The 26,926-nt window shown below is 34.0% G+C and overlaps 1 protein-coding gene across 1 annotated transcript in view; it reads left to right on the top strand.

Annotated features, from left to right (window-relative positions):
• The first annotated feature begins 2,626 nt into the window (after positions 1-2,626).
• Positions 2,627-26,926, top strand: part of LOC132747885 (Fanconi anemia group J protein homolog) — a 66,129-nt gene continuing 41,829 nt past the window's right edge. Inside the window, exons 1-13 of the mRNA XM_060737415.1 lie at positions 2,627-2,756; positions 3,255-3,402; positions 4,151-4,243; positions 4,752-4,870; positions 5,700-5,827; positions 19,047-19,136; positions 19,694-19,793; positions 20,520-20,642; positions 21,141-21,236; positions 21,793-21,928; positions 24,114-24,160; positions 24,966-25,115; positions 26,712-26,881. Coding sequence (XP_060593398.1) covers positions 2,661-2,756; positions 3,255-3,402; positions 4,151-4,243; positions 4,752-4,870; positions 5,700-5,827; positions 19,047-19,136; positions 19,694-19,793; positions 20,520-20,642; positions 21,141-21,236; positions 21,793-21,928; positions 24,114-24,160; positions 24,966-25,115; positions 26,712-26,881 — 1,496 coding nt within the window. The 5' untranslated portion in view covers positions 2,627-2,660. The remainder of the gene's footprint in view (positions 2,757-3,254; positions 3,403-4,150; positions 4,244-4,751; positions 4,871-5,699; positions 5,828-19,046; positions 19,137-19,693; positions 19,794-20,519; positions 20,643-21,140; positions 21,237-21,792; positions 21,929-24,113; positions 24,161-24,965; positions 25,116-26,711; positions 26,882-26,926) is intronic.

Below are 26,926 nucleotides of genomic sequence, written 5' to 3'. Positions count from 1 at the left end.
AATGTAAGGTGATGCATTATGGTCATGCAAATCCTCAAAAACAGTATGTTATGAATAACAAGACTTTATCGGATACTCAAGAAGAATGTGATCTAGGAGTTATTTTTGAAAAAGATCTTAAATTTAGCAAACATATTTCTACTAAGATTAATAAGGCAAATTTATAGTATTTTAGGCCTTATCACGGACTTTAATTGACAATTATGCTGTTATAATTGTATAGCAGAGTGAACAGAAATAGATAAAAGTATATATAATTAAACATAGAAGTAGTGAGAGCAATAAGAAGAAGTACTGAAAGATTGTCAAAAAAGAGGGGCCTAAAAAGGGCTTGGCCCTTCCATCAGAGCCCAGAATCATCCTACAGGTATCCTACAGGTATATATATGAGGTTTGCTTTGAGATATTTTTTCTTCTTGGCAAAGCAACATTAATATGAAAAAGGCAAAGCCTAAAAGCGGGCTCGATTTTCTTTTACCAGCCAGTTTAATCATACAATGATATTTAATTATTTTCTTATATTTACCAGAAGAAAGTTTAAAATAATCGTTCATTTTTATTTTACATTTTCCGTTTTAAAATTGTCATTCGGTATTTTATACACTGCTTCCGTTTATTCTGGTTCCCCTTTCTATTAATAATTTATGGTTCCTATTCACGAATTCGGTACTTTCTGTACATAGCTCTGGGGAATTCACCTAATGGAGTGTAATAGCGAACTCAATATTTTCGGCCTTTTTTTAAATTAACTTGAAATAAAACAGATTTTCTTTATAAGAAAATAATTAAATATCATTGTATGAATAATTCCATACAAAAAATAAAGCAAATACACAAGTTTACGCAGAAAATAACCTTATTTATTATGGAGGATTCCACTACGTCTGTTTGAATGTTATTGATTTTCATTAAAAATAATTTATTTTTTTTGAATAATTTGCAATAGATATTAACCCTTTCCCCCATGAGTATATTGTGAAAAATGGCCATTTTCACTGAAAAGCCTCCTGTTACAAGTTCAAACTGCTATGAAACTATGAAAAATGCTTCAATACTAATCAAACTTGGCACAAATGTTGACTGGACCATTGCCTTTGTAACGACATGCTCAGTCTTAAATTTCTTGTTACCATGGCAACGAGGGGACATCTCAAAATTGCCAAAAATCCCTTTTTTGCCTCGAATTTTTCCATCAAAATTTCTTTCAAAGTGCTGCAACTTCTCAAGGGATTGAGATAGAGTCAAAGGCTTTTCAGCGTTGGTTACACGTTACCTTATGATCGACCTGGGGTCATTTAAAGCCTCTCACAAGTCCAAAATTTTCTTGGCGATGAAGGGGACTCCGCCCCCTTCAAACCCCCCAAACAGAAGGGGGCACATCCCCCTTCTGGCAACCCCCTGATGTAATATTTGGATGGGGGACGGCGCCGAAAAAATGGTCACTTTTTTTAACAACATTTCTCAAACAAAAGACAGTGTTTGGGGCCTAAATAGGGCATTTTTTCACTGTTTGAGGCCTCAAAAAAGGGGGGGGGGCAAAAAGCCGTCGAAACACGCTTATATAAGGGAAAAGGTTAAAGGAATATTGATAATTTTCAAAAACATCATTTTTTTCACCTTAAACGGTTAAATAATGATAGAAAAATAGAAATATCACGTAACTGTGTTATGTATTTCATTTGGTGTAATTCCCCAGAGCTAAAACGGTAACGTACCGGAAAACGGTGTTTAGCTAGGTTTTCGAAAAGGTCAATATAAGTGCGCAGGACATCAGTCTACGCTTCCGTTTTCAATCAGAATACATCGGCTTTTATCGTTATCTTGTAAATGAAATGTTGCGATCTGTCCAATTCGGTACTTAGGACGAAAGTTTTCAAAACCATCACTTAGCAGGTACTCGCGTTACCGTAAAGCTCGCTTTGCAAGCAGGCCCTTCGGGCCATCTCGTCGAGCTCGCTATAACAAGCCCATAAGGTCCAATTTATTGGACTACATTAACCCAACAAATTGTGCGCAAGGGCTTTTTATTACATAGATTATGGCCTTTCTTCACATAAAGACTGACATCAATGTAATGTCAGTTTGTAAAATCGGTTGGTCTTGCAATTAGCCTACTTTCAGACTAAGTTGCAGTTAAAATATTGAGACTAAGATGCTTATTCAATTTTTGCACAGACCTACATGTGTATATTTAAATGGAGAGGAAGCCATGACATCTCCAATTAAAATCTGCATCAGGAATTTATATCCCGCAAGTTCACTCTTTTGTGCGATCTAGAGAGACTATGTTTGACACAAGAAAATTTACCGATTTTATGATGTCATCACTAAACATCACTAAAACTGATGACAAAATTGGAAAGAATAGAAAACTACCAATTGTGCACAACAGTCTCATATAAGGATAGGAACTTTATGAATATGACTTAATAAAATTTGACTAGCTGAAAAAAAGAAAAAAAAATTCTGGTACATGTTTCTGTCTGGCAAATGGTCCAAATCCATATAAAATAAATCAACTACGAATTGTTAGAACAGTGAAGTAGGTTAAGAAAGCCTTTGTTGGCTTTGATATGTGTGCAAATTTATTCAGAATGATTTTTTAAACATTTTTTTCGATTAACAGGTTTGGTATTGACTAATAAGTAAACTATAGAAAGATGTCTAGCCCTGATGAAAGAAAACTGACCATCAGTGGGGTCAAGGTGATATTTCCATGCAAACCTTATCCCTCTCAGTTTGGTATGATGGATAGAGTAAGTTATATCATAAATTGTGTTTTGTAATTTGAATTATTTGTGAATGTTCTCCCTCTCTCTTGAAGATTAAATATATACTGAAATTGTTTACTCATAATTTGTTACTTAATTTGGTCTAGAAAGGAAGAATAAAAAGTAAAGTGCTAATCAAGATCTTATACTTTACCAAAGCCATAATAATAAAAAAAAACACAATGTATGTTATACTAAAGCTTATGATTTAAGTATATTGTACTTATATTCACTTGTAGAGAACTGATAAAGTGTAAAGATGTACTATAGATATACAGCAAGTCTTCTTTAATTTTTTTTTATATTAATGCTGTCTTTATGGACACTAATATAGATTTTATGCATTGATTTTAGAGCATCTTTTACATAGTTATTTTACACTTTAATTGCTAGTTATTAATGTAGCTACATATAGGTTAATTACTCATATATTATATACGTGAATGTAAATAAATGTATTTTTCATTTTCAATTTACTCACAGGTGATCAAGGGATTGGAGAGAAAACAGAACAGTTTATTGGAGAGCCCAACAGGAAGTGGTAAAAGTCTAGCTCTGCTGTGTTCAGCATTGGCCTGGCAGGTAGCACAGAATGAGAAAATAACCAAGGAAAATATGAATGCTGATTCAGGTAATAATAATCCAGTGATAGAAGAGATAATTAAAAGCACTCCATATATCACAGTATAGAAACATTCTAGCTGCTGGTTTTTGAAATATAAGCAAGTTTATATTTTGTTTCCTTCCCCATGTTAAAGGAACTCCACTGAGGTTTCTTGACATGATGGGACTGGATATATTTTTTCCAAGATGTACAATTTGATGTAGGACTGGACCAAAAAACTTTTGTGCCATTTTGCAGATCATTCTCTCACCCTGTTTTACCAGAATAATCATTATAAATAATAAATGAAAAGCGTTGCAACACTATTCACTCAAATTGAGATAAGAGTCACACAAAAATTTGATATTCAATTTAATTCCGAATAAATTTTTACAACTTTTGTCGGATTTATACATTTATGTGCTTCATTAAGTCTTGATCTATGTAAGAATTTCAAATTTAATATTTTTAGGCTTTTTGACCTCAGTGTCCTTTAAGATATGAGCCGCGTCACAACAAAACCAACAGAGTGCAATTGCGACCAGCATCCGCGCAGTCTGATCAGGATCCATGCTGTTCACTATCAGTTTCTCTACTTGTATTAGGGTTTGTAAGCGAACAGCATGGATCCTGATCAGATTGCACGGATGCGCAGGCTGGTCTGGATCCATGTTGGTGGCAAACGCACCATGTTGGTTTTGTCATGACGCATCTCGTATATTATTTTGTATACATATTATTTTGTAATCATTGTGTTGTTATTTATATTATATAGTTGGCTGTAGTAAACCATGCCAGTGTCGTGCCTCTGATGCTGGGAGATCTACAGAATATTCACCCGAGTCCAAATCTGGCTACACAAATAAAGGTACTGCATGAATCATAAGTTATATTTCTGTCTTTGAGTTTGGTCTGTTTAATGCTTATTGGAGAAAAAAACTGTTTTTTTCTCAGATAATCATTCTTTCTGGACATGTTAGAGTTTAAAAGGAATGCATACAAAGCTTGTTATTAAAGTGCAACAGTCCGAATCTCTTTAAAACATGACTAGACTATATTATTATTAGCTCAATATTTGTATTTTGATATTGATTTAGATGGCGCGACATGGCTTCTCATAGTGGTGACCATTTCTTTGAAGTTTCATAAAAATCTCTCTATGCGTGTAGGAGATATGCTCCTGACAAAATTGGAAGGTGTTCATCCGTCGGCCCGCCAGGGTGTTTCCATAATACATCCTGTTTTACAAAAACCAGGACGAAATTTTTACATTACTCAAATTCAGTTGATCAAGGGTTAATAGTATACTTTTTACTGAAAGATTGTCATTGTTTAAATTTATGAAATTTTACATTTGGGAAAACATTGTTTTTCAGCCGAAGGTGGCAAAGTTATAGATGTTAGTGATGAGGAGATGAATGGACAAGGAGATGATGATAATGATGATGATGATTTTAAACCTTCAGCTAAGATAAGAACACCAATCATAGGACAGGTGAGTTGTCGACAAAGACTAAGTAAAGCAAAGACAAAGTAACTTGTTATTAATTAACAAATAATGGGATCGTACTTGCTTGAAATTTTCTTATAGCAGCTAAACTTTGAATGAGGGAATATTATCTTTAGAATTGAAATCATGAATTAAGTTTTTGAAACTTTTATCTTATTTTCGAGCATTGAAAAAATTTGGAGTTTATTTCTGAAATGGAAGGCAATGGTTTGGTATGTCAGTATAGTCCCTAGTTTTACTTAATATAATGTGGCTGAGGGGTTACCTTTAAGGGTTGAGGTATCAGAACTGCAGCTACCATTTATCCTTGTGTGATCGTAAGAGGCAACTAAATGGGTTTGACTTACTGAAGTCTATGCATCTCTTAAATTCAGCAGGTGAGGTGGTTTTGACCCCTGGTGCTGCTTTAAGTTTTTATCAACCGCCATAGCTAAAAATCATCTTTCCAGTTTGACCTAAATTGTGTTGGTGTGCCGTAAAACCAAACCAAACAAACAGTATTAATGTTATAAGGTATTTGTTTAATATATTTTAGCTAGATAATTTTTTAAACATGAGCCTGCTTTATAAGCTCATGACAGGAAATGTAGTGTTTTGTTGTACAGTATGAACCAAGTGCAAGGTTACTTGACCTTGTATTTGTAAGTTTTGGTCCTTACTACTAGACACAATTTTCTGTAACAACTTGGTTGAATACAGTGTAATTATCCATTTGTGCTCAATATGTTATGTCTTGAAAGTATTGCTTTAAAAACTAAGATTTATTTGGAATTCTGTCTAGTATATTACATGTATAATTGTATATATATTTTAGGGTAAAGGAAAGAAGCGGAGACATCTAGGTATACAGTACGAGGATGAACCAGACTGTTGTACCGATAATCCACCTGTAAAATGTACCTGTAATACAAGTGGCCCAACTGAGGCAATGAAAAAACAAAAGTAAGTTCTTTTTGTATGTATGTATTCTATACTTCAGTTTACCTCCATGCAATTTCCAGGGAATATTGGCCATAGATATGAATTTTGGGTCAAAAGTAGGTCATGGTCAATGAGAACCTAAATGTACAGTAACTTGAGACGATATTAGAAATGGAGGTAGCCAATAAAAGAGCTGGTGGTGCCATGTAAAGGGCCTGCCTTTCAAGCCGTCACTCTCTGTGCAAGGGGTTCACGCAAAGTAGCACACTTTCCTCGTCGTCTCTGCCTGCTTTGTATGGCACTCCCTTCAACTTAAGTCAAGACATTGACAACTGTTTTCCAGTAGTAAATAAAGATGGTGTACCAAAGTATGGGTGCTTTAGTTCCACCAAGTCGCAAATTTTCCGTCGCCCTGTGCTTTCTCTGCAACGTGCACGCCCAGAGGGGAAGAGAGAAGAAGTTAAATATTTAGTTAATTTACAGGTACTTGTATGTACTTGTATGTACAAGTGGTAAAAGTCTTTGATTTGTAATCACTTGTCTGTTCTCTGCTGATGGTTTATTATCATGAGATTATATCCATGTGTAGAAGCTATCCTGTTTCGCATATGGATTGTTGGTTTTTCTATGGCTCCAGACTTAAGGCATTAGGGTCAAAGTTTTGTCTGTAGTCTAAGGATTTTCAATGGTCAATATATATTCTGTGCTGGTTTCTGAGCAATCAAATACTTAAGAATTTGAGCTAAGAAAAGGTGTTTTTTACCTTGGACTCAGTTACCTCCTGAAATGATGCAAAAAAGAAGCACATGAGGTCTTTATCCACTTCTCAAAAGCTTGAAAATTGCCAAATGACCTTCACATTGTGTGCTTTGAAACTAGAAAAAATGTTTAAAAAAATTCTCAAAATATTATAACGTTTGAATCTTCAGAAAATCAGTTCTTGTATTGGCTAGTCTTGTAACAGAGAGTTTCTGTGAAGTAAGTCTTAAAGCACGTCCTTGATAATGTACAATGTCTCTTTGACTGAGTTATCTGTGGCCGAGTGGTTAAGGTCGTTGACAGAACGTCAGTGGTTCTACTTAGGTGCCCACTTGCCTTAGGTCTTCCTCTGCCAGTAAAGCTGGAACGTCTCCATATGAACTATACTGTGTCGTTAACAAAAAACCCAATCAAACATGTCAAACCTAATTTGTACAGTTTTGTTTGCCAGTGTAAAATATTTCCTTACCTTGAAATAAGTGTTCCCATGTTACAATACCCTTGTCTCCTGCCACAGCTGCCTGTTGGTGGTGGTGTTGGTCTTCAAAAAGGGTTATAGGAAGTAGTACTTTGTTACATCATTGGCAGTGTTTTGTAATTTTTGTAAGGAAGTAAAGGTGGGTAAATCAAAACTGTGATAATATTGAAGGTATTCTTATGAATGGCATGGTGTGAGGTATAGCGCTATTTGTGGAATGTAGGAAAATCATTATATTGTCTATATGGTGTCATATATAACAAATTAAATACTGTATGAGAAGAAATATTTGATGAATTGATAACATGACTGAGTTTTTTGTTATGAATATCATTGGTAGATGTTATTATGATGATATTACTTTCAGATTTTAGGGCATGTGTTGTTTAATGTATATGATTGTTTGTTTGTGACTGTTTTATTTTAGGCCATGTAGTTCACAAAGAAAATCAAAAATTTCTGACATCATTATCAGTTATTGTTCCTTTGATATCTAATTTGATTGTTTTAAACAAATACACTGTTACATCTCTCAGACTCCCTAAAATTGAATTGAACAGTTTTGTTCAATGACTCAGTAATCTATAACCTTCTAGGAAACAGAAAAGTTTAACACTACCAAGTACTGCTACCAAGCAACATTATTATACCCCCACAAACAAAGTTTAGGGTGGGTATATAGGAGTCAGCTTGTCGGTCTGTAGGTCGGTCCACTTCTTGGTGGTTTCCCGACGATAACTAGAGTTTGGAATGAGGTATTGTAACAAAATTTGGTATAGCAACCTTATGTGGAAACTTCGGTTGTTATTGCATTTGAACCCCCTGGGGTCAAGGTCACTATTACTAAAAATAGAAAAATGGTTTCCGGACAATAACTAGATATAGGAATGAGATATTGTTATCTAACTTAGATAATCGCATGGTTTGGAACTTTTCGTTTGTTCTTACTAACCCATTATACTCAGTACACTTCAATGAGCATTTGAAAACTGTATTGATATATAACAGTACAGTTTTTTCATTGATTCATATAGGAAAAAAACTCGACTTTATATTTATGAATAATTTTATTGAACAAAAGGCAAATGCCTGTGAGTACATATATACAAACATATAATACAAGGGTTTTTACAAAATAATCAGTGGCGGTCCAGTTCTATATAAATCAGCATAAATGTATGAAATCGTAAAAAATATCAATCATCACTGCATGCAATCATTATAATTTTGCAAACTATAAGAGGCGATTGGTGGAACAACAGTATCATAAATGCTTTTATGTAAATCTTCTCAAATTTTCAAACAGTTATACACCTATTATAGTCATCGTCAATAAGATTTTGAAAAATACAATGAGTATTAAACATGAGTATTAAACTTCGCACACGCACGCACACACACTCACACACGCACGCGCACACACACATGCACACGTATACAAAAATATTATTTAATATATCAAAATAGAGTCTTCCACAAGAGAAAAATGTAAAAATATATTTTGTTGGGAAAAGTGACTCACATTTAATATAAAACTATGCTACGGCGTTCCATGGCTTTAAATAAGTATATGGCAAGATTGGTATTTATTTGTTTTTGGTCGCTGGAAAGAAGTTCAACAAACTTTGGAATATTCGGTCTTTTTCGAAAATATTGTTTTATATATCTAATTCTTAAATCTTTATATAATTCGCATTCTAAAGAAAATGAAATTCGTCTTCTAGTGTGTTACATAAGATACATATATCCGTCGAGTTTTTTTCGCACCTTGTATATATCAATGCAGTTTTTTTTTCATAGAGGCTCCAATGGGGCAGTGGTAACGACCATTCCCAGTAGCAAAAAAAAAAATGGAATCAATAAAATAAAATAAATATACATGTATAACTACAATGAAAAATATAAACAAAGATAATTAAGGAAATGAAATTTACTCTCATTTAATCAAAAGGTACATCTGCTGAATGAATTATTTCCACTGAAAAAGCCCTTAAATCTTGAATAAATCTTAGTAACAGTTTACAATCCTCCTCTTTTGTATATTTTTTTTTTTGCAGCAGCAAAAATAACTTGAAAAAACTGCCTTATCATAAATAACTGTAATGTAGCTAACGATTTATTTATTTATTTCTATTACAAAAAAAAGAAAAAATTATGTCATCGAGATAAAACAGTTATAGTATATGAAACTCGTTGGTTATGGGGCTATAACACTGGCTAGGGCGACATCTTAGGATGTTTCTGCAAAAAAAATTGTCTCGGCCTAACGGCCTCTCCATTTTTAAGCAGAAACACGTTTCATGTACTATAACTATTACCTATAGCAAGCTAATGTGGAGACCCTGGTTGGTATTGCATTTGGACCTCCTGGGGGTCAAGGTCGCAGTTACTAAAAATAGAAAAATGGTTTCTGGACAATAACTGGTGTTAAGAATGAGATATTGTAATCAAACTTGGTGTATAGCAAGCTTATGTGGAGACTTCGGTTGGTATTGCATTTGGACCCTATTCAGGGATCAAGGTCACGGTCACCGTTTTTTGTCAGGAAAATGGTTTCCGGACAATAACTAGAGTTAGGAATTAGGTATTGTAATCAAACTTGGTGTATAGCAAGCTTAAGTGGAGACCCCGGTTGGTATTGCATTTGGACCCCCTAGAGTCAAGGTCACTGTTACTTAAAAAGGGAAAATGGTTTCCGTCAGGAATCAAACTTGATGTATAGCAAGTTTATATGAAGATCCTGGTTGGAATTACAATTAATTGAAATAATACTTTGTACACATTTTGATACTTCATCCACTATAGGTTGAGTTCAAATTTTTCTTCAGACTACTTATTTTTCAAAAATTCAAAGTTGCTCAGGTGGGGGTATTAATCTCCTTCAGTGATAGGTCTAGTTAAAGAATTAACACCTGCAATATTAATTTTAAAGGCACATTATGCCTCAAAAATCCATATTTTTTTGATTCCTCAGAAATGTTTAACATGTGTTTGATAATATTTTAATAATGGATTAAGAGCATATTAGATATATTTAGCAACTGAAGAAAGTTGAGCTGAATATTCAGTAATGTGCTGTATATACAAAATACTCATTCATTATTATTACTGATTATAACTATTGCCAACAAAGCAAAAGATGTAAACGATAATTCATCTATATGGGCAAATGAGTATTGTTTGGAAACTTTAGGCATAATGGGCCTTTTAGACTTCTAAAAGAATAATATTCTTAGAAAGTGATTATTTATGTATTCTTAGAAAGTGATTGTCTCTGGGCTGATTTAAATGTCTTAATTAACTCAGCTTGTACCATGCTGGTAAAGTGTTTAAATACTACAAAAAAAGTTCATTTGGCAATTTAACTGTCTGTAAATATAATAATTTATAATCTTCCCTTCATTTAAATTTTGAACTGCCCATTGTTGATTTAAATTGTTTTAAATACAAATTTCCAAAATCACTCAGCCAAAAGTGTAGAAAAAGTTATTGAACTGAAAAAAAAGAAGAGTATTATGAAGAAACTTGGTTGTGACCTGATTAGGGCTAGAACTCATGATCCCTTGGTTGAGAGACAAGACACTTAAATTACTAAGGTCACTTTTTAAGCATTCAAAGGTTTAATATTCTAAGAACAGATTTTTACATTCATTTAATTGTGTATGAAAATTTCCTAGACATTTAACCAATATTTTCTTACATTGTCAAGAAAATAATGCCCTTGAACCCTTGATACAGCACATATTTTGCCGAGGTTAAAATTGTATTCATCTCCACGAGGAGAATTCCTAAATTCCATCATCTGTTTATAATAAAATTGTAAATCATTTTCTATGACACGCCAAGGTTGATATCTCACCGTACCTTGATACAACAAAATTTTTATTCATAGCAAAGTTGCTCAATTTGTCAAATAACTATTTCTGTCTAACGATTCTTCACGAATATGGTGTGAAAATGTGAAGTTAATGGTACAGAGGGTTTTAAATGAATACCAGTAGTCACCGTTCAGACTGACAAAAATCTGTTTGTCGCCTCCCTAATGATACTATCATGTTAAACAGGTTTAAATGCCAAATAAAATTGCGTAACTAACTCGTAACTTGTTTATATGCTTTTCATTGATGAATAACTGTCAAGCGTTGTTTTACTCACTTGAATACATGGCTGCATCTCTCTGCTCATCAGTTTTTATAGATGATTTCTATCAGCTTAAGTGTATTATTGCAGCACTTACGTTAGCTAAAAACAATCTCTTTTACAGGAATTATACCTGGTGTTACAGGAATTATCCTGGATTTTTCTAAAAAAAATCTTTTTTTGTTTATATATGTATAAAAACTGTATATTATGAAAAGCAACAATCATTTTTCGTTTTTCTTTTCATATGTATTAAAACTGTTTTACAGTAAATATTGTGAAAAACATCTTTCATTGTAGCTGTTGAGTTTTAATAAAAAAAAAAACTGACAGAATTTTATAGATAAATCTGTAATCTATTCTACAAGATTAAACATTCTACCTTGACATGACAAGTTCATATAATATAGACAAAATGACATGAGACAAAATGAAGCATAATGTTAAACACCAATTGAAAATGAAGTTATACAGAAAAATATAGGACAGTGCTGGTACAGAATTCAAGAACTGTCTTTCTATTCCTTCTGAGTATTTCATTTTACCTTACTGTCACACCCTTTTAATCACTTCATACTGTCCTTCCACCAAACACACTGTTATCTGTCTTTTCATTTTGGCCTATCATAACACTCATTTTGTTATCTGTCCTTCATTCTGTCTTACCATGACACTCATTTTGTTATCTGTCCTTCATTCTGTCTTACTATGACACTCATTTTGTTATCTGTCCTTCATTCTGTCTTACCATGACACTCATTTTGTTATCTGTCCTTCATTCTGTCTTACTATGACACTCATTTTGTTATCTGTCCTTCATTCTGTCTTACCATGACACTCATTTTGTTATCTGTCCTTCATTCTGTCTTACCATGACACTCATTTTGTTATCCATCATTCATTTTGTCCTACCTTCATATGCACTGTTTCATATAGCACCATCTTTTATTGACTGATATTATATTAGATAACATTTTTAGTGATGGTACAAGGCATTTTAAGGACTTGGAGATGTGGTTGTTTGGGTCAAGTTCTTTTAGGCTATAAATATATTTTCCAACTTGTATTCTTAACTAAATTAGGGTCTGTCCATCCTTTCAGGCTGTAAGAGTACAGAGTCTGGACATTATCATTTATGCCCTTAGAGGTGAAGATTACCCAATCTATTTATTTTGATTTTATTTTCCTATTTCTTTCTTAGTAATGCTGTACTTATAATTTTGTGAAAATAGCATCAGTGAGCATATGCCGGCATTACCAAAAATTCTTGTTTTCATAACAAATTTTAAGTTTATAATGCCTAAACATCACGTTCAAACTTAATACTAAATCATATACCGAATTAACATTGACATTATTAACATATCTAATGTGCATTTAACTTTATGTTTCCTTATAAAAAAAGACTTACAGACTTATTAAATGCTTTTAATAGCATTTCATATTGAAGGTTTCGTTTCCGCTGTCAACAAAATAATGTTTTAAAAGTCTTAACATCCATACATCTTTCCTAAAATACATAATAAACTGTTCCCATAAATCTTTACAGAAAATGAATATAGTATTTTAACTGCTGTCTAATGAGGAATACAGGACAGTACGTGTTTATAGTCTTTGTTCACAAACACCTCTATTGTCTATGTTAAATGATACAGTTTTATAGCTTGTCTATTTTAAAAGAGTGTAAAAACTGTTTTCAAAGATATAAATTTCTAATGATTGTGATCAGCCGTCTGAATAGAGACTAAAGGGCACACGCCTGGTGTGGTAAAATGGCAACTAGGCACCAATCATCTGAATAGAGACTAAAGGGCACATGCCTGGTGTGGTAAAATGGCAACTAGGCACCAATCATCTGAATAGAGACTAAAGGGCACACGCCTGGTGTGGTAAAATGGCAACTAGGCACCAATCATCTGAATAGAGACTAAAGGGCACACGCCTGGTGTGGTAAAATGGCAACTAGGCACCAATCATCTGAATAGAGACTAAAGGGCACACGCCTGGTGTGGTAAAATGGCAACTAGGCACCAATCATCTGAATAGAGACTAAAGGGCACACGCCTGGTGTGGTAAAATGGCAACTAGGCACCAATCATCTGAATAGAGATTAAAGGGCACATGCCTGGTGTGGTAAAATGGCAACTAGGCACCAATCATCTGAATAGAGATTAAAGGGCACACGTCTGGTGTGGTAAAATGGCAACTAGGCACCAATCATCTGAATAGAGATTAAAGGGCACACGCCTGGTGTGGTAAAATGGCAACTAGGCACAAATCATCTGAATAGAGACTAAAGGGCACACGCCTGGTGTGGTAAAATGGCAACTAGGCACCAATCATCTGAATAGAGACTAAAGGGCACAAGCCTGGTGTGGTAAAATGGCAACTAGGCACCAATCATCTGAATAGAGACTAAAGGGCACACGCCTGGTGTGGTAAAATGGCAACTAGGCACCAATCATCTGAATAGAGACTAGAGGGCACATGCCTGGTGTGGTAAAATGGCAACTAGGCACCAATCATCTGAATAGAGACTAGAGGGCACATGCCTGGTGTGGTAAAATGGCAACCAGGCACCAATCATCTGAATAGAGACTAGAGGGCAAACGCCTGGTGTGGTAAAATGGTAACTTGGCACCAATCATCTGAATAGAGACTAAAGGGCACATGCCTGGTGTAGTAAAAAGGCAGCTGGGCACTAGCGGTCTGAATAGAGACTATCGGGCAAATGCCTGGTGTGGTAAAAGGGCAGCAGGGCATCAGCTCTCGAAATAGAGGCTAAAGGGCACACACTGTTTCATGCTTGCTTGGGCTTACAACGAGGATCTCAGGGCTTCCATTAAGGTCCAAAATTTGTAAGTCAGAGACTGCAAAATTTCTGATATTGGAAGTCACATTGTATAGTTAAGAAGGAAATGTTTTTGATTTTGGAAATCACAAGCCAAAATCAAGGAGTAAATGACTCCCAAACTTCAATTAACAGAACCCCTGGGATCTTGGGCTGGGGGCTTATGCAGAGGACGGTCTTGGCATAGTGGTTATTGACATTGAATTTAAGTAAACACTCACCACAGACAAATTAAATCAATTAGTGGTTTAAAGGTAGAGCAACACAGTCTTCTAATCCAAAAATCATGCGTTTGTACTCCACTGTAAAGTAGATTCCCTATCAGCTTTCTTAATTTAAGCTGGTGTGACTGCTTATTAAGACACTTGTGAAGCAGTACGTGATCTTAGATATTCATCCTGCACAACTTTATGTACTATGTTAAGGTCATCAAAAGATGGTTTGACATTAGTTTTAGAATAAAAAAATAGCATAAAAATCGTTAAGGGGTAGCAATATAGGCTAGTATGTTGGTATTTTGAAAATAAATACATCCCCCTCCAATAAATGAGAAAGACAATATCAACAAATATTACTTTTAAGTAATATATAGTCTTTCTTAGACCTATATTTGAATGTCATTGGAATTAATTTTTATTTAAAAAAAAAAAAACAGGAAGTACTACTGCTGGTGATAGAAGAATGATGATAATCTGAAGATTGAATCTGTGCACCTATTGAAGGAGAACTATTTAGTTTATTTTTATCTCAAATTTGTGTTGTTTTTTCTTTTTTTGTTTGGGGGAAAGCTGGTGGTGGTGCGGTAATAATAGGGGATGCGGAATAGCCACTTTAGGAAAAAAGACAACACTTTAACCAACCAAGATAGGATAACAAATTTAGAAGAAAGTCATTCCCTTCAAATCTCTTATTTACAATAAACTGTTCACTTAAAAAAGGTTAAAAGAAAGGTGCTATATAAGAATAGCATTTCAGAGTTATGGATACTATGAAATATGATGTGAAGGGTATAGTTGCTTCAAGGTCATGTTTTGAGTGATTTTGACAGCATTTCCGACATGCATGTCACCAGATTGTATCATAGAGGCAACAATTTGTTTGTTATTACCTGAAGTTGTCCTACATTTATGGTGATTGCGTGAGATCAAGGCGAGGCAGATAACAATGTTGTAAACAATTTCAATTATTTTTGTCATTTTGTATCTGTACATGTTACCAGAACAGGTTTGTAGTAATTAGTGCTGGTATTTGTGTGTGGTAATAGCTACAACAAAATATATTTGCAGTGCCATGACAAAACCCATATAGTGCGTTTGTAACTAGCATCGATCAAGACCAGCTTGCGCATTGGCACAGTCTGAACAGCATCCATGTTGTTTGCTTACAAACCCTATGAGAAGTAGAGAAATTGATAATGAACATTATGGATGCTGATCAGACTGCGCTGGTGCGTAAGCTGGTCTAAGATCCAAACTGGTCGCAAACACAGTATGTTGGTTTTGTCATGGCATTTTATGTCTTGTATCTTTTCTAAGCTTTATCCACTCCTTGTAAAAAATATCCTTAAAAAAGGTAATTCCTTTAGAAATTAATAAATAATCTGTTAATGAAAAAATATTAGATAAAAGTGAAAGTGTTTCCTCAATTTTGAAAATACAACTTTGAAGGTGAAGGTCTCTTGAGGTTAGTGTCATGTTTAAGTGTGTTGAAATGAATTCAAGAGAGGTAAACTAAAGATATAAAGTTATATAAGCTCCAGCTTTCAAAATTTTGACATTTGACCTTAGAAGTCATTTAGGGGTCAAGGTCTAATCCTAGTGCTGTTTCCCAGGAGTTAGTTTTGCTCAGATTTGAAGGAAATTGTAGGAAATATGTTAGTAAAAACAGATTAAATTTAAGGTCATTTTGATTTCAATATGTGAACAGAAAGCCCTTGTCCAGGTATGATTTTAGGCTTTAGTTTAACCCTTTGCCTACTGGCAGTAAATTGATTCTACCCATGTCACCCATTATGCAGACCAAAATAATCATGATGAACTGTTCACAATAACTAAGTAAGTTAGTGTAACTTCTAAAATTTTAAAATTTTCCCTTAAAATGATAAACGGTTGAGTCCATATAATAAATTGATAGATGGACTTGTCCATTAAGATAAAGATAAGATTAAGATAGGATAAAAAAAGTTATTTCACTACCAGTAGACCACACTTGTGCTGTCTGACCAAACTCAATACTGTTTGCATGTTGATATTAGAATCCATCTCTTTTATACTAGATTGTATTAAATTCAAAGGCGGGCAAGTTCTTTTTATACCCCCGCACAACAAAGTTGTAAGGGGGGTATACTGGAATCAGCTTGTCCGTCCGTCCGGCCGTCCGGCCGTCCGTCCGTCCGTCGGTTTTTTCTTGTCCGCCCAATAACTTAAGATTCGTTTGACCCTTAGTCTTCATATTTGGCATGGAGGTTATTCATGATTAGTAGATGACCCCTATTGATTTTGAGGTCACTAGGTCAAAGGTCAAAGTCACAGGGGCCTTGACTTCAAAAAGCTTGTCCGCCCAATAACTTAAGATTCCTTTGACCCTTAGTCTTCATATTTGGCATGGAGGTTAGTCATGATTAGTAGATGACCCCTATTGATTTTGAGGTCACTAGGTCAAAGGTCAAAGTCACAGGGGCCTTGACTTCAAAAAGCTTGTCCGCCCAATAACTTAAGATTCCTTTGACCCTTAGTCTTCATATTTGGCATGGAGGTTAGTCATGATTAGAAGATGACCCTATTGATTTTGAGGTCACTAGGTCAAAGGTCAAGGTCACAGGGGCCTTGACTTCAAAAAAGCTTGTCCGCCCAATAACTTAAGATTCTTTGACCCTTAGTCTTCATATTTGGCATGGAGGTTAGTCATGATTAGTAGATGACCCCTATTGATTTTGAGGTCACCAGGTCAAAGGTCACATGGGCCTTGACTTCAAAAAGCTTGTCGGCCCAATAACTTAAGATTCCTTTGACCAACAGTCTTCATATTTGGCATGGATGTTGATCATGATTAGTAGATGTCCCCTTTTGATTTTGAGGTCACTGGATCAAAGGTCAAGGTCATAGGGACTTTGACTTTAAAAAGTTTGTCTACCCATTAACTTAAGATTCCTTTGACCCACAGTCTTCATATTTGGTATGGATGTTTATCATGACTATAAGGTGACCCCTATTGATTTTGAGGTCACTGGGTCAAAGGTCAAGGTCACAGGGACCTTGACAAAAAAAACTTTTCTTCTCAATTGCTAAATTATGTCCTGTCCGCAATGTATTGATTTTGACATTTTCACATTTGAAGCATGTAGAATACATAACTTAGCAATGCACTGGCTTAGTAACCTCAGATTTGGCAGGGAGGTTGTCCTTGAGCTCTAAATGGCCACTGTTGATTCTGACAAAGTGGTATGCGGGGGTATTCAAGCCATGATAGTGGCAGTTCTAGTTAATTATAGAAAAATTGGCTGGTTAAGGGTTAAAGTCATTTTAGTTTTGACAGAATTTCATTGAATTCTTGTGTCACACTTTGGTGTCTTAATTATGAAAAAATGGAAAAGGACACGTTATATTTATATTAACGTTGTAAAGGATGGAAAGCTCTTCAGTCACGGAGGAAACATAATGAATACCGGCAAGAGATCTGTCTGAAGTGATTATGACTTTATTTTATTTTAACAACTGAAGTGACAAATTCATTTAATAATACCACCGCCATTTCAACAATTATTTAGCATATTTCCCCCTACTTAAAGTGTCGCGAACCACATTTGTTTTGCAACTTCACGGTGGTAAAACCATAAAATCGGACAGTTTATTATCTGACAATAGTTAACATGGCTCCAAATTAACTATATTTGTCACTCTGGTCGGCAAATCCCTGTCACGTCTGACGCTTAAATTGATAATCTTCACACCTCAAAAAATATCTTGATGAATTTTATAAATGACAGATAAGAAATGAAATTGGACATTTGTCATTTACGAAATAAACGATCATTTTTCAAGGGTGCAACTTGTTTAAGAATACCCACACATGGGCTGATATCCTGTATTTCAAAAAAGAGAGATTAAATAAAAGTGCTTATTGTAAAGATTTAATTGCACAGTCTCGCATAATAGGCGTCAAATTTGCGTACATGATAAGATAGAATAAAAGGGTCGTATTTCATGCAAGGTTATTTTTTCTTAAATGAGCAATTACCAGTCATATGTTTTCAATGATAGATTTAATCAGTTAAATATTGAAAAGTATTAAGGGTCAAGGATTTTAAAATCAACTTGTCAATTTAACATGACATTGCTGTTTTGACAAATATGATTTTTTTAACAAGGTCAAAGGGGAGTAACTTTGATATATTGTGTGGGAGAACTCTTACAATATATTTTTGTCATTAAAATTATGTAGTCTATGATGTTACTGTAAAAAAAATCAAATTCTGTTTAAAGATGATAAAAAAATCTTAATATAATAATGATTATCAGACAAGGGTTTTTATATGGGAATGAAATTTTGCATTATCCTTAAAATTGGGAATTCTAGCTGTGTGTTTTCCTTAACTTTGGGAATTAACTTGTGGAGTCATCATTTTGTTCTTACAAGCAGATAGATAAAAATTAGCTCACAAATTTACAATAATAACTACCATAATATGTAAGGTATTATTTTCAAATGGAAATTTGACCCATATTGGCTATAAATCAAACCAGATCCCCATTCCCCCCGCCCCCACAACCCCACCGTCTCAACCAGACAGCATTGATGTACTGGGCACCCTGATTATTATATAAAACAGTTGCATATGACTATCATGACATTGTATGGGATGATATTTCAGGAAATCAGATGTGAACTTTATAAATGATTTAATCTGGGTTTCTTTTTTTAATTTCATATGACACATTTCAGTTAGTTAAACTGCTGTGCAAGATAAATTTTGTACCATGTGATAATGATACAAATTTAACGTATATTTTCAGGTTACCAAAGATATATTTTGGCACACGGACACACAAACAGATTGCTCAGATAACCAGAGAGTTAAAAAAGACTGCCTACCATGATGCTAGGTATATATGGGGATTTTTCCCCCCGCTACTGTAATAGTATATTGTCTTTAAATCTGAATTAAAGGACATGTCATGGTTTGAATAGGAAACTGTCCAGTGGTTTTGCTTCTTGTAAACCTACATAATGGTTATGCATGTACTTGTTTTTTGGCTGCAGAATGCTTAAGTAATTTCTTTACCTACAGAATGGTCATTTTAAGTTGTATCCCTGCATAATTGGTAATTGTTTAATACAGAATGGGTATATAAGTTTTGCAGAATCATTATATGATCTTTTAATATAGAATGTTTATTTACATTTTAATATGTGCAGAATGGTTATATAATTTTATGTATTTAGAATGATTATATTAGTTTAATTTGTGCAGAATGGTTATATAATTTACTCATAAAGAATGGTTACCTATGTTTTATACCTGCAAAATGGTTGTATAATATATTAATATAGAATGGTTATCTAGTTTTCAGTATGTGCTAATGGTTATATAATTTTATGCATAAAGAATGGTTATATAAGTTAATACTTTAGACTGATTATATGAGTTCTATATTTTCAGAATGGTTATATTAGCCAGTAGGGAGTATACATGTATACATCCAGAGGTGACCATACAAAAGAACAAGAGTGAGGGATGTAGAGAAAGGCTTGATATTCATGTAAGTTTATATGACTTATTTTGCATCTATTTTATCAAAATAACACTGTTTTTACTTATTTTTGCATATTTGATGACATTAGATAAATACATTGATAAAGATATTACAGTTAAATCATATATAAATGTACCCCTTGAATAGTTTTCTTCAAACTTGGCTCAAATTTTCATCTCAGCAAGGTGGTTCCAGAACCCTTATCTCTGCTATGGCTGCTCAAAGTCACGGTCACTCTGAAGGTCAATTTTGCATCTTCTCTATAAATCCTAAACCCCTTGATGGATTTTCTATCAAACTTTGCTTAAATGTTCACCTCAAAAAGGTGATATGCAAAATCCATGCTTTAGCTGTGCTAGCTCAAGGGCTTGAAGGTCAAATGTCAGATAATATGCATGTCAGGTCTATAAATCCTATACTACTTTAATGATATTTCTTCAAACTTCATCACTTTCAAAATAATGATTAATGGACCTGCAAAAATCTGGTGTCATAGAGATGATGGGGTTTTTTCAACTATTAATCACTTTTGTGGTAGCTCTTATTGTAATATGTTATCAGCACTAATATCTATATGTGTTATAATGTGAATTCACTTATTTTCGTGGCTATGAAATTTCTTGTTTTTGTCATGCAGAACATTTTGTGTGTAATGTTAAATTCTTGGACAGTCTATTTTGAATTATTTTTTCATTTTATCATGTTTCATGTGTTGTGTGTAAACATTCACAGGGTCAAGGATGTAAGTTCAATGACAAGTCAAAGAGAGTGTTTCTATCACAGAGACAGTTACAGGACGAACTACCTACAGCCTGGGATCTTGAGGACTTGGTGTCATCTTGTACCAAAAAGAAGGTAGGTGCTAAAATATGTTATTATTTTGGCCAAAATATGCATAGTCTTTTTCTACTACATCTTTTCACTTTCAACACTAAATTAAGACAGCAAGTAGAAGATTTTATGGCAGTTACACACATGTATAAGCATTCTTCATCATATGTTCTAGAGGTTATGTTCTGAATATGGTAAAATGTGGCAAATGATTTTACCTAGGGAAATGATTTTATGTAGGCTGATATAGAAAAATTACTTCTATCCACAGTCAATAAGCCAAAATTAGAGAAACCCTATAAAGACTTTTGCTTATGAAAATAAACAACAGTTAAGGCTTTGCTAATTAAAGTGTGCCTAACCCCAGTGAATGGTGTCACCATTGTAATATTTATAAACAAATAAGTCTGAAATGTAATTTGGTACTGGAAAATATTTTCTCTGTGTTTTGCACCAAATTTAATTAAAAGGTTCCACATTAAATTTTATTTTTATGTTAATATTCATTGTATATATTTTCAGGCATGCCCTTATTTTGTGACGAGGAATCTCAAAGAAGGCGCTGATATTATATTTTGTCCTTACAACTACCTCATTGATCCACTTGTTAGAAAAAGTGTAAGTGTGTTACATTCTCAACACTAAAATACAGTGGTGGGGTTGTCCCTGAGGGCCCAGGTTGTTAAGATCACTTACTTCTTTTTCACTTGACCCTCTCTGTCGTGAACTCGCAATCTGCCAGGGAGATTGAATACAGCACATAAGGACATTTTAAAGCAAGCTTTTAATTAAAAAAAAAAATCCACACCAATTATATATATATGTGTATTAACATCTTAAAATCTAGTATTAAAGGCTTAATAGGTTTGTTAAAAAATTCCTAATTTACTATTTGGTTACCATGCCAGGGCTTTTCTCAGGGGACCCTAACAAGACATTTTGGCATAATGGGACAAAAAACCTGATGCAAGGTATTGAATTTTAGATGAAAACTGCATGATTTTTTAAATAACTTTCTCAAAGGGAAGCAGCCCTTTATGAGCCCTTTATATAAACGGGAAATTATCCCTGTATGCTTAAATTTCCCTGTATAAAAGGCATGTGTTGTTGCTGTCAGGGGTTGTTGCTGTCAGTGGCTTACACCCATGTAAATGTTAAGTGTTTGTTTTTGTAGATGGATATAACATTGAAGGATCAGATAGTGATATTAGACGAGGCTCACAATATAGAGGACTGTGCGAGGGATGCGGCTAGCGGTAGTGTAACCACTGACCAGATCACACAGTCTATATTAAATCTACAGCAACTTAGTGAGTTATTCTTGTAATGTAATTGTGATGTAATTAATGCGATTTATACCTATATTGCAAAGGGTATTCATGACCAAGTGGTTAAGGTTGTTGCTGCTGTGGGTTCAAATCCCTCTTAGGACTTTGGATTTATTTGTCTGACAAAGATATCCAGCTAGCTTGCGGAACGTTGTTGGTTCTACTGTGGTGCCTGTTTGTACCCGAAATAATGCAAGGAGGTTCACCTGATATCTTTCTCCACCAGTAATTGTAAAGCTGTAAAGCGCCATATTTGTTGGTGCAACTTAAAATCCAATGAAAAAAAAGATATATTGTTCTGGCTTACATTTTTAATTTTGTAAACTTTTTTCTAAAAATGTAAAATTAAATCTTCAAAAATTTCGTTATTTCTATTTTTAACAATTGTAAAATGTATTTACTTTATTTTAAATACAGACCTGTTATTGTAACATTACAGGATAACAATATAAAAGTGGTAAGTTCCGCAGCACATAGTCTATAGGCAGGTCAGACTGCACAAATTAGTGACTACAATATAAGTGTTATAGGCCTGTTGTTGTTGTTGTTGGTTGTAGATATTAGAGATGGTGATAAAGTTGTTGGTAGTCACTTTAAGTCTAGAGCAGGTTTTTTCTGGCACTAGGTAGAAGTGCTTACACATCTCACTTGCTGGAGACTGAAGTACAGACCATACAATTGCAAATTCCAACACATGTGTAACAAACAAATATTTCATGTATGTTTTGTATTTATAGATATATCCTTTTTAGCTCGACTATACGAAGTATATGGAGAGCTATCCTACTCGCCCCGGCGTCGGCGTCCACGTCCGCGTCCAGATTTTAGATTAAAGTTTTGGTGCAGTAAAATATTTTTCACTATAACTTTGTCATTTCTTAAGGTATCAACTTCAAACTTCAAATATATGTTCCTTATCATCAACCACATCTTATGTGACAAGGTTCATAACTCTAGCACCAACATTTTCAGATTTATCTCCCCTTGAACTTAGAATTTTCCTAAAAAATTACTATTTCTTACTGTTTCTTCTTTATTTCTTAAGGGATCAACCTCATACTTAAAATATATTTACGTTATCATCAACCACATCTTATGTGACAAGGTTCATAACTCTAGCACCAACATTTTCAGATTAATCTCCCCTTGAACTTTGAATTTTCCATAAAAAATATTATTTTTTACTGTTACTTATTTAATTCTAAAGGGATCAACTTCATACTTCAAATATATTTACGTTATCATCATCCACATCTTATGTGACAAGGTTCATAACTCTAGCACCAATATTGCAAGAATTATCTCCCCATAAACTAAGATTTTTTTACTAGAAATTTTTTTTTTTTTTATTATAACTTTTTTATTTTTAAAGGTATCTACCTCTAACTTCAAATACTTATTTCTTATCATCAATTACATTTTATCTGACAATGTTCATAACTCTTGAAACAATATTTACAGATTTATCTCTCTTTAATAACTTCTTTACTTTTTAAGGTATCTACTTCAAACTTCAAATATATATTTCTTATCATTACACAAATGTTGGATGACAAGGTCCATAACTCTAGCATGACTATTTCTAGAATTATTCCCCTTGATCTTGGAATTTATGTTAACAAATGTTATTTTTTTACCATAACTTAATACATAATTATACATTGATTTTTCTTTCATAGTTTTGTCCTCCTTACTGTGTCCAGTATTTTATTAGTCGAGCTTCGCTGTCTCCTGTGACAGCTCTTGTTTAAAGAAGCTCAACCAAGGTCCAAAAACCTAAAATAGTAAAATTTGTAAAATCTTGCACAGACCAAATAGGGTACTCATAAACGAAACCAATACGAAAATGATAATAAAGATATATATGTATGCTGAGAATTAAATTTTGCCGAATAAAAATGTTTTTTTTTCAAAAATGGAGTGAGTGAATGATCTGAAATTTTGCAAGTTATTTGGTAAAGACTCGCATCAAATGGTACATTATAAGCATGAAAAAATAGTTCCAGTCTTGTCCCACCAACCCCAAAACAAACAAAAAAAAAAAATCAGTGGAGTCCCTTTAAAGATGTCAAAACATGATGTAAGTAAAAAAAAAGTTACACAGTTTTCAAAATACATGTAATTTGCAATGATTTATACTTTAATACATTGTTATATGTCTTTATAGTGGAGCACAACATCAAGTATGTAGAGCATCTTAAACTAAGGAACATGGTAAGTTTACTGATTATCATTCATTTAAACTATAACCTACCTCATTCTGTATAATGAACTTGCCCAGTATTTGTATTTGGAACATTCCATTTAGGGTTTAAGGTATTTCAATAACAAAATGTGAAAAATAGAGCTACCTACAGTATAGAGCCTGGTCAGACTGCACAAAGGTTACAAAGGTTGATTATTTGGCCCCAGCAGGTTAAGAGTGAAGGTTTTGTTTATATATACAAGGCATAAGAACCTTTATTTTATATTTGCATACATATATGTGCAAAGAACATCAGCTGTCTGTTGCCAAGTTGGTTATGGTAATTGACTATAAACCACTTCCCCCAACCGCTGAGGGTTTGAATCCTGCTAGGTATGTTGGATTCTGTTTTGTGTGGAAGCTATCCAGCTAACTTATGGAACTTCTGTGGTTTCCTGGAACTTCTGTGGTTTCCTGCACCACTTAAGCTGGAAATGCTCCATATGACCTCTACTGTGTTGGTGTGACGTAAAACCAAACAAAAAACAACAAACAAACAAACAAGACTCTTTATCAACAAGCATATAGCATAAATATAACATATACAGGCAGATGTAAAAAGTTTATTGGATGATGTAGTTCTAATTAAGACAATGAACAAAGTTGCACCTGAGGTCTTTTTCCACCAGTAGAGCTTGAAAGTTGTCATCTGACATTTACAGAATGGATTTGACTTAAAAATCTGCATCCCCACTCCCCCCCCCCTCCCCCGCTTAAAAAAAAGTTATCAGTAACACAGTAACATATTTATATATTATACTGTTATTTTGTTAGTTGGAGAGCTTGTTAAACTTCATAGAGGGAAACAACTCCAACTTGGATCAGTCGGATTACGATACCTCGTACAAAGTTTGGTCAGGATTTGACATTGTTGTACGGTTAAAGGGAATAGGTCTTGGACCTGACAGTTTCCAGGAATATCAGGTAGGATATTAATTAAAAGTTTTGCTTTGTAAAAAAAACTATATAATAAAATATGATATAATGAATATTATCTCTTTTTGTGCCCCCACTTTAGTGGCGGGCATTTAGATTTACCCTTGGCCGTCCGTCCGTCCTTCCGAGCAAACATTTTGGGTTTAGTGGCTATATAACAGTAAAGAGAACAATAGGTTCATTACGTGATCAAAGGGTTTATGAGCTAGTAGCCCTTAAGAAAACAAAGAAAATAACAAAGAAAATAGTCCCTAAACCCAAAATGTTGGAACGTCCTTCTGTCCGTCCGTTCTCTTTTGTGTCGCACGTAACTCAAAAAGTATTTGACCTAGAGTCATGAAACTTTACAGGAATGTTGATCAGCATGTGTAGTTGTGCACCTGTTGTGCACCTGGGTATTTTCGTCTGGATATTTTTAGTATTTTTAGAGTTATTGCCCTTGACTTAGTAAAATTTTGCAATTTTCAACTTGTGTCGCATGTAATTCAAAGAGTATTTGACCTAGTCATGAAACTTTACAGGAATGTTGATCAGCATGTGTAATTGTGCACCTGGGTATTTTTGTCTGGATATTTTTAGTATTTTTAGAGTAATTGCCCTTGACTTAGTAAAATTTTGCAATTTTCAACTTGTGTCGCATGTAACTCAAAAAGGATTTGACATAGAGTCATTAAACCTTACGGGAAGGTTGCTCAGCATATTTAGTTGTGCACCTGGGGTTTCGCTTCTGGATTTATCCAGTATTTGTAGAGTTATTTCCCTTGACTTAGTAAAAACCGTTTCATTATGTTGTTATTTGTTCCTTAAGTGCTTGAGTTAGAATCAATCAACTTTACAGGAAAAATGATCATCATCACTAAATTACAGGAATAATGATTCACATCACTGTGAAGCTATGCACCTGGGACTTTGCATGTGGATTTTTTTCAGTTTTGTTAGAGTTATTGACCTTGACTTACATTAGTATGAATTTGCAATTTTCAATTTGTTCATGCATAGCTCAAAAGTATTTCACTTGTAGGCCTTAAAGTTTACAAGAATGTTTTGTCAGCATGTGTACTTATGCACCTTGGGGTTTGCTTGTGGATTTATTCAGTATTTGTAAAGTTCTTGCCATTTACTTAGTAAATGATTTTTAGTTTTCAAAAAAAATTTGACCTAGAGTCATAAGATTGACAGAACAGTGGCGCGGTGGGGGCACCCGTGTCCTATGGACAAATTTCTAGTTTCATTTTATGAGGTAAAATTTTTGTTTTTCATGTATTTTTGGCCCAGTTGGTTTGAAGATATTGTTCCCCATATGGAGACCATTGTGACAACTGATAATATTTGAACATTTTACATTATATCTCATATTATACAGTGAAGAAATGCTAAATGTTAACAAATTTGTTGTTCTATTGAAACTAGTTTTGTTATGAGAATTTTGTTATGAACATACCAAGCTTGAGATCCTCGAAAGGATTTACTATTGATTAAAAATGTGCCGAATCCAACACGGGTTTAAACAGAGGTTTCTTTTTTGTTTTAAGGGTTTTCTATAAACATAATGTTGACTGTGTTAAAATGGTTTTTATGTTACAGAGATGTTTTGAGCAAGCTGTAGCCCAGAATGATGATGAGGCTATAGCAGTTAGAGACAGGAGAAACAAGGAGGTAAAGATGAGCAGTAATACACAGAAAATACTGGAACAACTCTTCCAGATCCTAGATTATATGTACAGAGATGATCTCAAATTTGTTGAGGATTACAGGTACATATACAGTGTATATACAGTATATATAATTATATAAAACTT

This window comes from Ruditapes philippinarum, unplaced genomic scaffold (assembly GCF_026571515.1).
Source record: "Ruditapes philippinarum isolate M1 unplaced genomic scaffold, ASM2657151v2 ctg2311_1_1_1_1, whole genome shotgun sequence".
Taxonomy (NCBI): Eukaryota; Metazoa; Mollusca; class Bivalvia; order Venerida; family Veneridae; genus Ruditapes; species Ruditapes philippinarum.
This window is presented reverse-complemented; position numbering and strand designations above follow the sequence as displayed.